This window comes from Pristis pectinata, chromosome 9, assembly GCF_009764475.1.
Source record: "Pristis pectinata isolate sPriPec2 chromosome 9, sPriPec2.1.pri, whole genome shotgun sequence".
Classification (NCBI taxonomy): domain Eukaryota; kingdom Metazoa; phylum Chordata; class Chondrichthyes; order Rhinopristiformes; family Pristidae; genus Pristis; species Pristis pectinata.
Genome location: NC_067413.1, coordinates 15,530,033 through 15,544,162, shown reverse-complemented (window position 1 = coordinate 15,544,162; position 14,130 = coordinate 15,530,033). Strand labels below are relative to the sequence as shown.

General features: G+C 35.3%; 1 protein-coding gene across 7 annotated transcripts in view; it reads left to right on the top strand.

The window, feature by feature from the left end:
- The window catches only part of ptk2aa (protein tyrosine kinase 2aa), a 373,012-nt gene extending 359,210 nt beyond the window's left edge, over positions 1 to 13,802 (top strand). For all 7 annotated transcript variants that reach the window (XM_052023866.1, XM_052023870.1, XM_052023869.1 and 4 more), the window contains 3 exons: positions 5,517 to 5,672; positions 6,767 to 6,847; positions 9,432 to 13,802. In XM_052023866.1, the coding sequence (XP_051879826.1) occupies positions 5,517 to 5,672; positions 6,767 to 6,847; positions 9,432 to 9,647 (453 nt within the window). In that variant the 3' untranslated portion in view covers positions 9,648 to 13,802. The remainder of the gene's footprint in view (positions 1 to 5,516; positions 5,673 to 6,766; positions 6,848 to 9,431) is intronic.
- The last annotated feature ends 328 nt before the right edge of the window (positions 13,803 to 14,130 follow it).

Sequence of the window (14,130 nt, the reverse complement as noted above, 5' to 3'; positions counted from 1 at the left end):
ACTATGTACTTGTACCCCTGGGTCTATCTGTTCAAAAGCACTCCCCAGGGCCCTGCCATTCACTGTGTATATCTTGCCCTCGTTTAATTTCCCAAAGTGCATCAATTTTCAAGTTAAATTCCATCTGCCATTCCTGTCAAAATTAGGCTTCCCCCAGTTTGGGACTTTAACTTGAGGACTAGTCCTATCTTATTCCATAACTATCTCAAAACTAATAGAATTATGGTCACTGATCCCAAAATGTTCCCCCACTGACACATCAACCACTTGGCCAGCCTCATTTCCTAAGGTGAGGTCAAGTGTAGCCCCTTCTTTTGCAAGGCCACCTGTATATTATTTCAGACACACTTAACAAGTTCTGCCCTATCTAATCCCTTAAGGCAGTTCAAGTCAATGTTAGGGAAGTTAAAATTACCCAATCTTGCAACTATTATTCGTACATAGTTGTCAAAGTCTTTTATCTTGTATACCAACTCTGTTTTTCACTATCCACAGATACTGCCTAACCTGCTAAGTAGTTCCAGCATTTTCTATTTTCATTTCAGATTTCCAGCTTCCCAGTATTATGGTTTAGAAGTTGATTTTTTTTTAATTCCAGTAAAAAATGTGTGCAAAGATTAGGAAAAAAAATAAAACATCTGCAAAATTCTCGCTGGCAAGACTGCTGCTCTTTTAAAAAAAAAACTGGAAAAAAAACTGAATATATTATCAAATCAATAAGTAAATCATTTATTCAGTCTTGGGAAAGTAGGATATAGAATAACACTTTCCACTTAATGTTAGAAAACATGATAACCCATATGTCATTAATGTGTCCTTTCAGTGTAAGTTTGAAGTTGTTTTTTCCTTTCTCTTAGCTGCGCTATAAGGAAGGATTTCTTGATGTGAATTTACTTATGCTGTTTTAAACAAGCTTGTTCAATTGTACAGTGCATATCTGTTACCACACTTTCTTACTGTATCTTATTTGAGTTTTTTGTCTTTCAGTTTGCATTACTGGCTGCAACTTTTTTTTAATCACCTTCGTTGAAAAGTCAAACATTTTCCTGCTTTCATGTTTCTGTTCTGCCAAGCTATTTAATTTTATAATTTGTTTGCTGTATGATTTAATTTGCATGATTTTAAAGAATCTTCAGTCCAACAGAAATCTTTTGAAAATGAAATTATGTGCACAGCTTTAAAATTGCGCTCTAACAAGTTTGATGCATGATATTTTTAGAATGCATTTTCTTCACAGCTTTTAACATAGTTTGGTTAACTGCACATTGCATTATTTGTTTGCTTGCTGAATTTTTAATAATTGTTTTCCTTTTTTTCCCCCTATTGGTAAATTTCTTTAACCTTCCTTCACATTGTGTTCACCACTAGCCGTGGAGGGTAAGCAAATAATATGTGCATTTTTTTTCTTTTTAATTTTAATCTAACTTTTAAAGATTACATCTATTCATTCAAGGTGATTTGAAAAGGGCTGTATAGTTCTAATATGTTTATTTTATGCCAGTTAAACGTATTTAAGTTGATTTATTACTATAGTAGTACCCTTTACAGAATATACTAGACTTGAATAAATAAGATTTATTTAAGAGTGTTTCATTGTGTCATGCTGCATAGAAGGAGGCCATTTCATCCATTCCTTTGGCTCTCTAAAAGAACTATCAGATTGATCACACTGCCCTTCTGTTTCCCAAACACTGTAAAAGGCTTCATTTCAAGTGTAAATCCAATTCTCTTCTGAAAACCCTTTTTGAAGTTGCTTCCATTGTCTGTTCAGGTAATGCATTCCCAAGATGGGAAACACTTAATTCAGTTCGTGGGCTCCAGTGATTTCTTTTGTACTAACTGCTCCAATGTGGCTTTATATGAACATAAAATAATTTTTAAATTTATTAAATTTGAATTTCAGTCATTTGAATCCAAAATGACACAAATTAATGGATAACATCTTAATAGGATTGTGATCTCAAGGCTGGGATTCTGAACTGTAGTGACACTTGTGATTACTACTTGTCATGGTCTAAGCAGAAATACTATTTCATGAATGTTGATGCAACCATAGATGATTGTCACACTATAATCTGTCTGGCTCAATTTTTCCTAGTGTCCAGTGCATGTAGAGAAACTTCTCCCTTGTTCAAATTGTGTTCTGACAATTCAATATATATGGCAGACTGTTGATCAAATAAGCTCTGCATACGTCGTAGCTTAGTTGATTAACCACGGACAAAAAAGAAAGGAACAATCACAGAGAAAGTGTATTCTTTTATTTCAGTAATTAACCACCAGCAAGGACAAGATTATTTGGCTCTGCTGTGCAAAAATAAGTCATGTATTAATTCACTGTGTATTCAACTTTATTGTTTCAAATTTGAAAGTTCAAGAGAAAACCTTCTGAAGTTAAAACATTTCTGAGGCGATTATCAAGTTCTACTATGCCTAAACTTTGCCTATGCCCTTCTCTCATCAGATACTGGATGTGGAACCATAACTGTTCTTGTTTCCATTTCTATAAACAGGACATGTCCTCCTGTCCATAAACTAAAAATTGTAATTTAAGAATGACCAACGTTTGCTTTGTAGTCTGCCATTCTGATTTATTTTGTCCATCTCATCCATAATCTAAAAAGATTTAGTACTTCTGCTAAAATAGGAAAATTGGTTGTTTGATCACTTTGAATTACGGCAAGAGGAAATAGACCAAAACCAAGCAACTTTCCCATCTGTTTTATATGCTTTTTTTTCCAGAATTTTTGTCACAATAGACTAGTTAAAGCAAAAAAAGGAAACTGCACCCCAATATAATGATAATTATCATGAAAATTACTGAATAATCTTCCTTCATGCAATGCGTTTAAAAGCAAACAGATTAGGAATAATCAGTTGTCTAGCAGGAACCATGTTTTTTCTGTTCAGTAAGTAAATAGTGCATTGTCACCTCAGTGATTTCCTTGTAACACACTTGAACTGAACAAAAATTTAAGCCAGCAGACAACAGTGACTGCAATCTCAAGCTGTCATTTCATCAAAAGTTATATGATTTCCCCATCCCTGCTTTCTTAAAAAAAACTTGCATACTGTGAACCTTCTACAAGGCACAGAATGTTTCTCAGCACGATTTCAGCAACTCACATTTTTCCCAAGAAATACAAATACTAAAAAGGTATAACATTTTCAGTTCTCAGATTTTCAAGCATTGTATATTTCCTTATTTACTATTTTCAAACCTAAAGGAGAAGTTCATTCTGTTGCCATTGTATAAACATGTCTCTGATGCATGATCATTCAAAAATAATTCTGAGATTCTGTAGTCCATATTACACTGCAAAATGGATTTAGCAATTGATGAATGTGAACATCTTTACATGTGAGAAAAAACATGGTAATTGAGCATTAATGTAAAGCTAGATAAATTTTGGCTCTAATTTTGCAGAAAAAAGTTGCTCCCTTTTCTAGTCACCTTCATTTTGGAATTAACCAACTATTTGTTACGTATCTAACAGCACAATGTAATTGCTTGAATGTGGTTGTAATTGCCTCTATATTAATATTTTATAATTTGATTTTAAATTAATTAAAGGTAAATCACCTTTATTAATGTTTCTGTGGACTTGTTTTGATGAATTGTTAGCAGAATCTTTTATCAATATGACATTCAGTGGACTCCTCAGTGAATGCAGGGAGGGCAATGAATGTTTTACTGGAGCCTTTGTTACCGTTCCACTGCAGAACTTTGGATGTTTGATTTGGATATTTGCTAACATCCAACTAATAAGTAAATTGTTCCACTTTTACTTCACTACTTCTTATGAAAGAGTCTTGTCATAGTTAATTGATAAATCAAAATGGTGGCTAGACTAAAATGTGGCTGCTGTTTTTCTTCTGCCAAGGATGTGGTGATACATAAATTTCTTAGTTTTATTCAATTTAGTGTTTTTTTTTGCTTAACCTTTCCTGCATTTTGTCACGTCATATGCGTGTATTACATTAACTAAACAAAAATAAATGTTTCTTTTCACATGCCTGTTTTGTATGTTTCTGCATGAAGTCAAACAAATCTCTCTTCAGAGTTCTGCATGTGTCCAGTAAGAATAGGTCAGATCATCATGCAATTATCAGCCATTACCAAACAGATGCAACTATGAATTGGCACAGTGCTTTCCAGTTTTACAAGTTGCTTGTATTCATTATGGCATTAACTACTGTTAACTGTTTGATGATTGGAGTTAAAGCACACAACTAGCAGGGAGTGGAGAAATGTTTCCCCTCCAACTGACTCTGCTGTGCTTAACTTAGGAAAGAGATGTTGCAGGAACTCGATTCTAACACTAAAACTTTAGAGATTGCATGCTCTATTCTTATGCATACAAAAATGTATTAAAAAACATATTATTTTTAATTTAGTTGGAACTCTCATCTTCAGCAGCATTCTGAATTTGTTTAAGCTCTTATTTTTGAGTCTTTATGTAATGATGAATATCATAAATGGTACCACTAGTAAACAGTTGAAATTCTAAGCTATAAATAGTTTAACTTTGGCGAACTCCTCAAGAGAGTGTTTGAGGGAGAGAAATAGAACCATAGAAGAAAATCCTGGGATTTTTTTTTTGCTTTAGTTAAAATGTTTGGAAAATGTGCTCTTTGGAATTTTTAATTATTTTTCAGTTGATCATAATGCTCTCCCTCCTTTTGGGCTTAACTTCTTTAAAACAAAATGCTCTATCTCTGAGGTTCTTAAATTCAGATTTTGTTTCAAGCTGATGGGAGATAAAGTTATTTAAGCTTATTTAACTCTACAATTTTCAAAAATACTTTTTAATTTAGAAAAAAACTTCTTAGTTTTGATTCAATTTAGGGTAAAAGGATTAAAAGCAATGTTCTGCTTCAATTCAACAATGCAATTTCTGTTCTACTGTACCAAAAGGTATGGCGACTGATTTCTGTATCAAGGTTTTTAGTTAATTCGCTGTAGATCTTTCATCAGAAAGTACAATCGGGTATATTTGGTGTCAGTTTTAATTTCATAAAATGTTTAATTATCACATGGTTTGAAAGACACGCACTTTCTCAAACGAGTGGATATTTTGAGAGTAACAGATTCTTGAGATCAATAGTGATCTCATTGAGAGGGTATGGAGCCCTTGGACATGTGAACAACACTGGAGAGTGGTCAACTAACACATTGTTAAATTACAGCCTTAAAATCACAATACTAGTAAATGTATCCTGTTTTGGGGTTTTATTTTCTGCTGTTAGTGTCTGTGTACAGTAGTTTGGGTACACATCATTCAGCCTTAGTACTAATGTGTAAAAAATGTCACATAGGGCACTAAACAGTATGGCATTGTTCAGAAGTAAAGTGCAGTCAACAGCTAGCAATTATTTGGTCCAGTATATACCAAGACATTGCTGTTACTTATGTGTCTAAAGTAAGATTTTTGGCAGTCATTGATATTCCTTTCATAATTTGAAAAAAAAATTAAGAATAGCATAATACTAACCAACAGATTCTTACAATCCAGATCCAGCCACAAGAAATAAGTCCTCCGCCCACAGCAAACTTGGACCGTTCCAATGACAAAGTATATGAAAATGTCACTGGATTAGTGAAGGCAGTGATAGAAATGTCCAGTAAAATCCAACCAGCGCCTCCAGAGGAATACATACCAATGGTGAAGGTGAGTAATGTTTTTAAACTTGGTATAATGGATACTTTTGGACTTGTGATCCTGGTTAATTCATAATCTCTGGTAAAAGTACTAACAAGAATGATAGATTGATAAGAAGAATATACCATGGCCTTTCATCTCTGGAGTCAAATCAAAGACTTGATAGTTGAAACTCACCTATAACTGTTGTCTGTTACAGTCCAAGCTAAAATGGTTTTGCCAACTTCCAGTCATGGATAAAACTATGTCCAATTACAGTATATAAAGCAGACAATGCCACTCAGAAGGAAAAGGAAAATGTCACATATTTGCACATTTTAAAAACAACAAGTAAAAAATTGTCAAAGTCGCTCTGGGAATTAAGTACTTTGTAAGATCACATTGAAGAGGGTTGAAACATTAAAAGTAAACATTGGGTTGAGGAATATTAGCATGCATTTTACTCATCACTGTGGTCCCTGCCTAATATACTATTTGCAGACCTTTGCCAGTACAGTCTTTACAGAGTCATAGCTGAAGGGATATCATAAATCCAAATAACAGGTATTTCACCTATGACGGTATATGTTTAGCAGGCAGCTGAGAAGGCCACCTGGCTCCCAAATCTTGAGACTTTGCATGTCAAACTGAATTTTGAAATACAGAGGCATTAATATTTTCTTCAGGAAAATTTTGATGGAGTTACTATTGTGCTCATATGTAGATTGTGTCTTTTTTCATTTCTGTAAATCAAAGAGCTTCTTTTTGTGATTTTGTAATTCTGTGATGCTTCCCAGAATAATGGGGTAATTTATGTTAACATATTGTCAAATCTTAATTCTGTTCTGAAAATGGGATGAAGAGTAACCCACTAAGTATAAAAATAGAAGTGTTGTATTTTACAACTCACCTAGTCAAAGAACAATTAATATAAGATTACTTAAATAAAATATTTGAGAATGTAACAAATCAATCGATCAAATATTTAGTAAATCATTTCTGACTAGCATCAGTCAGTTTCATTAAATTTGGACAATGAAGTAGCAACTTTTGCTGTTCATTTTGTGTAGCAAGTTGATGAGTACATTGTAAACAGTGCCTGTTTTCGTTTAATGTATTCTCAGGAGGTTGGTTTGGCATTAAGAACTTTATTGGCTACAGTAGATGAAACTATTCCATCACTCCCAGCAAGCACCCACAGAGAGGTGAGCCAATAAATAATCATAACCTTACTTGATCAATTAATTCCTATTTAGAAAATAACTCGTTGATGGAGTCAAGCTATGTGTGAGTTTGTGTGATGCGCTGGCACTCATTTCTTATCAGCTTCATTCATTATAAATTCTTGTGCCCATTCGCATTGGAAGCTGCTGCTTTAAATGCATGCCTAACCGCCTAACGTATCAAATGGAAGCACTGCAGTGCCACTACCAGAGGGAAACCTTAATTCTGGCCACCACAATTATGGGCAATGGAATTTATAATGGAGATTAAAATTCAGGACAAAATTATGATGACTCTAAATTAGAGGGACTATCTGTATCTTCCTGCAAATCTTGTTTCAGTTGAAGACTGCATATAATCTTGATTCTCTGTGCAATGTCCTCAGAATTTACTATACAAATGGTACACACAATGCGCTCTTGCTTATTAATTTCAATATTTGTTTTTCACAATATGATTTTTCTGTAAATCTTCTAGTTTAACTCTTTTTTAAAAAAAAGTCATGGGGCAAATGCATACGCTTTAGCAAGGACATTTCCTCCTTTTCACTTTAAGCATCAAAAAAGTTTAAGTTAGACCTAACAAGTTCTGGAAATGGCATTCTAAACCTGAAGCATTAACTCTGCTTCTCTCTCTAGAGATGCTGCTTGGCCTACAGAGTATTTGCGGCATTTTCTGTTTCTGTTTCAGGTTTCCAGCATCAGGGTTTTTTTTTGCTTTTTCTAGCTAGTGTTAGATGCTAGATAAACCCCTCTTTATACATTGCATGTGAGGTCATGACATATTATTGACTGATGATTCTTTACTGAAGCAACATTAATGTTTGTAGTTTGTATGCCTTATTTTTGGCATTTGTAATTGTGATTATTTACTAATATCTTTCTGTGGGCTGTTTATGCCATGCTTATATCAAAAGCTGGATTAATAATATATAGACACATTTCACTTTTAATTTCTGAACCTATTGTTGATGAGAAAGTGGGGATAATTTGTTCAAACACTGTGTTCTGTCTGACAACTCAAGCTACAAAGGTACAATTGTAGAAATAAAAGAGCAATTTGCTCATTATACCTGCACTGTTACTAACTAGTCAAATTGATCCATCTATCTTATCTTAATCTCATTTCAAACTTTTCTGTATCCCTTCATTTTATTTTCAGTATTATCAGGTACCTTTATAAATGCTGCTGGTCATGAGCATTCTAAGCTCTCGTAAGTGAAAAATTACTGTAAACCCCAGTTTTTTCCTCTGTTGATTACTGAAGATAGGCGTTTGATTAGTGAATTACCAACTAATAGAAGAAGACCTACCTCCCAAAAATGTTCATAACTTTTAAAACCTCCAACATGCCCCATTCTCAGACTTTCGATCATTTAAAGTAATTGCTTTCAAAGAAGTAAACTCATGACCCCCACCTTGTATGATCTGAGTATAATTCCACTCATAGTTTGGTTAACTGCACATTGCATTTTTTTCCCTCTCTGCCATCACCACTCTTCTCACCTGTTTGTGTCTTCCAGTATAGTTGCCGACAATTATGACGTGCACTGTTCACAGTTGTCATTACCTCTCAATACCTGTGTTCCAATGGGCAGATCTACCAGAATCTGGACAGCCCGTGATGAGCCATTAGACTCTTATTTCATCCTTGAGCACAGATGTAGTTTGTTGAAAGTTGCATTAAGTACAAGCTGGAATGGTGCTTTTTGAGACCTGACACCACACTAAATGACTGGACTACACTAATTCCTTAATAGGATTAATTTTTGGAAAAAGAAATAGAAAAATTGGTGATTTGGATCAAATTGGGTACAGAAAGGGAGGGTAAAGAGATTCAATTAAAAGGGAAAGGGAAATAAGGGACAAAGGAGAAGTAAGAACTTAAGCTCTTTATATAAAAAAAAATCCTGTGTACAAGAACGAGAATTCAACTTAAATTTGTTTCCTTTCTAGGCTGGAGAGGTTAATTAACAATTATCACATAGTTGAAAGGGTACCTCACTATTAAGTATCATCCGTTGTTCTGTGAATTTAAAAGTAGGTTAATGTGCAAATCCTGCAAGTTTGTCCAAAGTATTAGAAAGTTTGAGAGCACGCTGCTGTTTACTGAGTATAAATCAGCTAGAAAGGCATGTAACTTTTCTTTGCTTGATCTCGTTGGCAGATTCATGTTGTAATAACTATGTAAATTGTGAAAGTCATTTTCCAGGAAAATTTACTGAATGTATTTTTTTAATTAAAGTGAAACATAATCCTCAAACATAAATATGCAAAAGATCAACGCCTGCATAACAATCATTTTTATACCTATGTATATTCGTACCTTTTTATTGCAAATCTGTTTTCTATTATAATGGTGCATCAGTATTAACATTCAATTAAACTACAACTTATGAATATGTAGTTGTAGTTTTATTAATTTGGCCAAGTGCTGCTTAATGCAATTGCTCATTGATATGTTATTCCACAGATACCAGATTCTGTAATTTTGTTAATATATCCTGCTTTACTGTATTACAATGTATTTGCTGTGCAACCCTCTAACCATATTTTTCTTTCATAGATCGAGATGGCACAAAAGCTGTTGAATTCTGATCTAGCAGAATTAATCAGTAAAATGAAGCTAGCCCAACAGTATGTGATGACAACTCTCCAGCATGAATACAAGAAACAGATGTTGACAGCTGCACATGCATTGGCTGTGGATGCCAAAAATTTGCTGGATGTTATTGACCAAGCCAGACTGAAAATGATAGGAGGGCAGACGAGACCCCTCTAGCTGTCTGGAATCTGCTTTTGGCCAGGGTGGGCAGGGTCTTGGAATGATCATGTGATCAAATCTGTAACCAGCACATGGAGTCACAAAGAGCCAAAAAAAAACTTTATATATCTACATATGTATAGAAGCCGAGAATGTGCTATAATGTCAAGGATTCTGGGAAACCCAAGGGCTGAGAATTCTTGCTGCACAGTACAGGAACTCCAGACTGGAACTTTTCTCTTTGAATAGAAACAGACCAATATTTAGCTGCAATACATCAACCAGGATTTGAACAAAGATGTTATATTTTCAGACTGAAGTCATTTAATTGTAACAAAAAAAGGTTTCTTGATCCTCCACCTCTTATGAATGGAGGTGCTCCTATATTTCGAAAACACACGGAAGTGTTGGTTTAAAAACTAGCATGTAGAATAGAGCTGAGACTGAATCTTGCTTTGAGCAGAAATACATGCTAGTTGTTTAGAGAAAACCTGGAACAGATTGTGCTGCATTTGCTGATGCAGCAAAACTGAGTGTTGTGTATTAATATTTCTTCTACCATTGTTTAATTTCATTTTTTAATTATTTAAAATGAAAGCCATGATGACAATTAAAAACAAAATAGTTCATAACCATCTCGTTTCTGGCTTGTCTAGGATTTTGTTGGAAACAGTGTAGTATGCAGGCATGGTACATTTATTTTTAGTTTCCCATATGTTATACCTGTTCTCTGGAACTCCCTCCTTCATTTTGGGGTATAAATTATTCTCAGGAAGAATATAATGAACTGTACAGTTACTTGACCTATTAAAAAGGTGTTAACAAGAAGTTCAAGCTTGTAATGTTTTGTGCAGCTTGTCTAGCATGTACACTTGCACTCTGTTTCTCTAATTATAATTTGTACTTGGATTGAACCAGCAACCCAAAGCTGTGAGTAAATTAAGAGCTGGCACCAAAAGTAGTGGCCATAAAAGCTTGAAAATCCAACTTGCTTATTCATCCCCTACAGGGAAGTGACTTTGCTCAGCATTTAGTACCAATCCCACACTGTGCGGCTGACTCTTGATAACCTCTGACCAATAAATGCAGCCTTACCAGCAGTACCCAAAGCCTGAGACTGAAAACATTGGCATATTCCAAGCAATCATTTTATTTAAGATGTTACCTTGTGTTTCTCTTTATCCTCTACAGGGTAAAATCTCCCAACTTATGTACAATTCTGTTGCAACCTTTTAAATGTTACATATTGAACATGGATAAGTCTGGTTTCAGTAACTCTTTCCAAACATGATGCTGCTTTTAACAAATCCAAGCTTTATGGAATGATCTCTAACAATATTAGAGCATTTTATGTACGTAGAATTTATAGGTCTAACTTCATTGTAATTTTTAGTTTCCCAAATATTTCAAAAGTAGATGGGAAACTCTCGACATCAGCATATTGCTTCACTTAATTTACTTTCCTTGTCCCTGCAGTTTTGTTTAGTCTCAAAGTAGATCTCAACAGTAAACCATTGAGCCACTTGGGTTTATTCCGTCATTGAGTTACATCCTAGCTGATCTGTACCTCTGCTCCATTTACTAACCTTTACTCCTCATCGCTTGATAATATTAATTAGCAAAAATTTATAAATCTCAAGCTTGTAAATTTAAATTGACCTGATATCCACAGCCTGTTTGGAGAAATTGTTCAAAATCTCCTTTGAGTGAGGAGATGTTTCCCAATATCATATAGACACACAGAGCAACAGGCCACTCATTCCCCTAAACCTGCCCTGTCTTTCAATAAGATCATGGTTGATCTGATAATAACCTCAACTTCACATTCCCACCTTCACCAGTAACCTTTCACCCCCTCCCTTATAAAGAAAATAACTACTTCTACATTAAAAATATTCAGAGTCTGCTTCTACCACCCTTCAGGAAGAGATTCAAAAATTCACAAACCTCATAGAAAAATTGCCATTCCCCAAAATAGTTGGACTTTAAGAGCTTTCCCTCTTGCTCTTAATTGTCCCACAAAGGGATGTAATTCCTTAACATCTCCCACATCAAATCCTTTTTCATTTTAAACAACTTGAAGCATCAATTGTCTAAACTTAAGGAAACCCAATTTGATAATTTAACCCAATAAGCACTGGTACGAAATATAAACAGAGGTCCTAACCCAGAAGAGGTTGTTCTAGTGGTTATTCTTCCTTGTTCCACTGAGAGAATTGAAGCACCCCTTGTATTACCTCAGCTGAGGCTAACTACGTTAGCCAGATAAAGACAGAAAATGCTGGAAACACTCAGCAAGTCAGGCAGCATCTGTAGGGGGAGAAACATTTAACGTTTCATCAGGATCAGGTATCATTCTGTTAAATTTGCTGTAACCCTCTCTCTCTCTCTCTGCAGTAATCAAGCTATCCTTTGACAAAGGATCTGTACACTACTGTACTCAATCCCTTTGAGGTAAAGGCTTCAGACATTCTAATGCACCTGTGTAACAGCTTTTACCAATAGAAGGATCTGGATATGTAAATCCTGCTCCACCACAGCCCCTGGTGTTTCAGCATTAAGATGATTCTTTTTGTCTTCATCAAATCTACAGTGAGTGACATCATACTTCTCCACAGTTAGCTCCATCTGCCAGATTTTTGCCTCTTCGTTTGGTTTATCCATGTCTCTTTGCAACTTTTTGCTCCAGTCTATTCAGTCTAACTCGCATCATCTGCAAACATGGGTATATATCTCCGTACTCCTGCATTTGTCATTAATGTACATACCATGGGCAGACCTCTGGTTTATACCACTTCTGACATGCTGCCAATAAGAGAAAACCTCCCTTTATCCATATAATGAGTAGATTTTGGTCTGACCCACATCTCTCAACCTAGACTCAAAACTATCTGAACAGCGTACACCTCAGCACGGGCAGTCAGTGCAAATAGATCCTCAGCCCTCATTACAATAGATATAAAAAGCAATTGGAAATGGCACCAGACGAAGGAAGACATCAATGTTAGGACGAATTAGCAATGTACCACAAGATCCGGCTTGGAAAGAGCTATGTGGGTGAAGATAACTCCGGCACCACTCCACAATTACAAGATTTTTAAAACTTAAGTCTGCCTGTAGTTGGCAATCAAGGGAACTCAAATGAGATCAAAGACACTCCACTCGTTTAGATAAGTGCATTTCCAACAACAACCATGAAGCCAGGTACCGTTCAGGAAAAAGAACATATTTGATTGGAACTCCATCTCCTGGTCTGAATACCAACTCCTCTGTCACTGCTATTCTGTGTGTGCTATCCAGGATGCACTGCAGCACTTCTGAAAACCATTGGTTTCTCTCCAAGTCACACACCATCATAAATCAGACGTGTATCTTCATCCCCGAGTCAAAATGTTATAACTCCACCCAACGCTGACTGTAGCCACTCAGGAACGTGGCTCACTGTCATCTTTACAGAGTGGCTGGGATTGTGCAGCAAAGGAAAAAAATATACTTCATTTATATAGCACTTTTCATATCCCTGGTATTTCATATTCCTGGTTTTCCCAAGCAGTTTGCAGCCAACACGTTACTTTTGAAGTGTTCTCGCTGTTATCATGCATCAAGTAGCTGCTTTCTGATGCCTACGACTTGTGAATGAAATGCAATAGTCCAGGCTAAAGCTGGTTAGTTGATAATCCACTTATCAGGAAATGATGGCACCTATCAGGAAGCGATAATTCACAACCAAAATGCCATATGTTTTATCTGCCGTGCTCACTGCTGAACCATCCTGGTCACCCCCACATGAGCTGAAGTGTTCACTGAGAAAAAGAAGAGAAATCAGAAGGAAGACAAATTCAAAGGGAGGTGAACTCAACCAACAAGTGTTCAATGGGTTATGATATGAAGAGAAAGAAACATAAGAGAAATCTGATAAGTGTTTTAAAAAATGGTGGAGTGAAGCAAGATAGAAAAAGTGGTAATCAGAGGTGAGGAGCTGCACCAGAACTAGAGAGGGATGAAGATGGTTAAAGAATAAACATGTAAAAGTGTAAATTGGTGAACAGAGTTCTAGTAGGGGAAAATGATTGATGCAGCTTTGCAGACGTACATTAATTGCAGAGATTAACTGCAATTACTTGACTGTCTTAATGTATTTAATACTTTTGATATTCCTATTAAGTATTTTAATACTTCCTGATCGCATCTCATTATTTTCTTTGTATCTATTTGTTATATTTAATATTGTATATTATTTGTCAATTATCAATAAAGATTTGATCCTAAGTGACTAATCTGGAATTAGAAGCAACTGAAATAGTGAATCTAATTACTTTTATGTTGTAATAATTAAGATTTGCAATGTTTCCAAATGCACATTATACATGGAATCCTACTGCAAACTAGGCGATTGTTCAGCCTGTTGTGGCCAAGCCAGGCTTTTGAAAAAGCCAGTTAATCTCATTCATCAGTCCTATTTTCTCCCTCAAGCTATTTGTCCGATTTCCTTTTGAAAGTT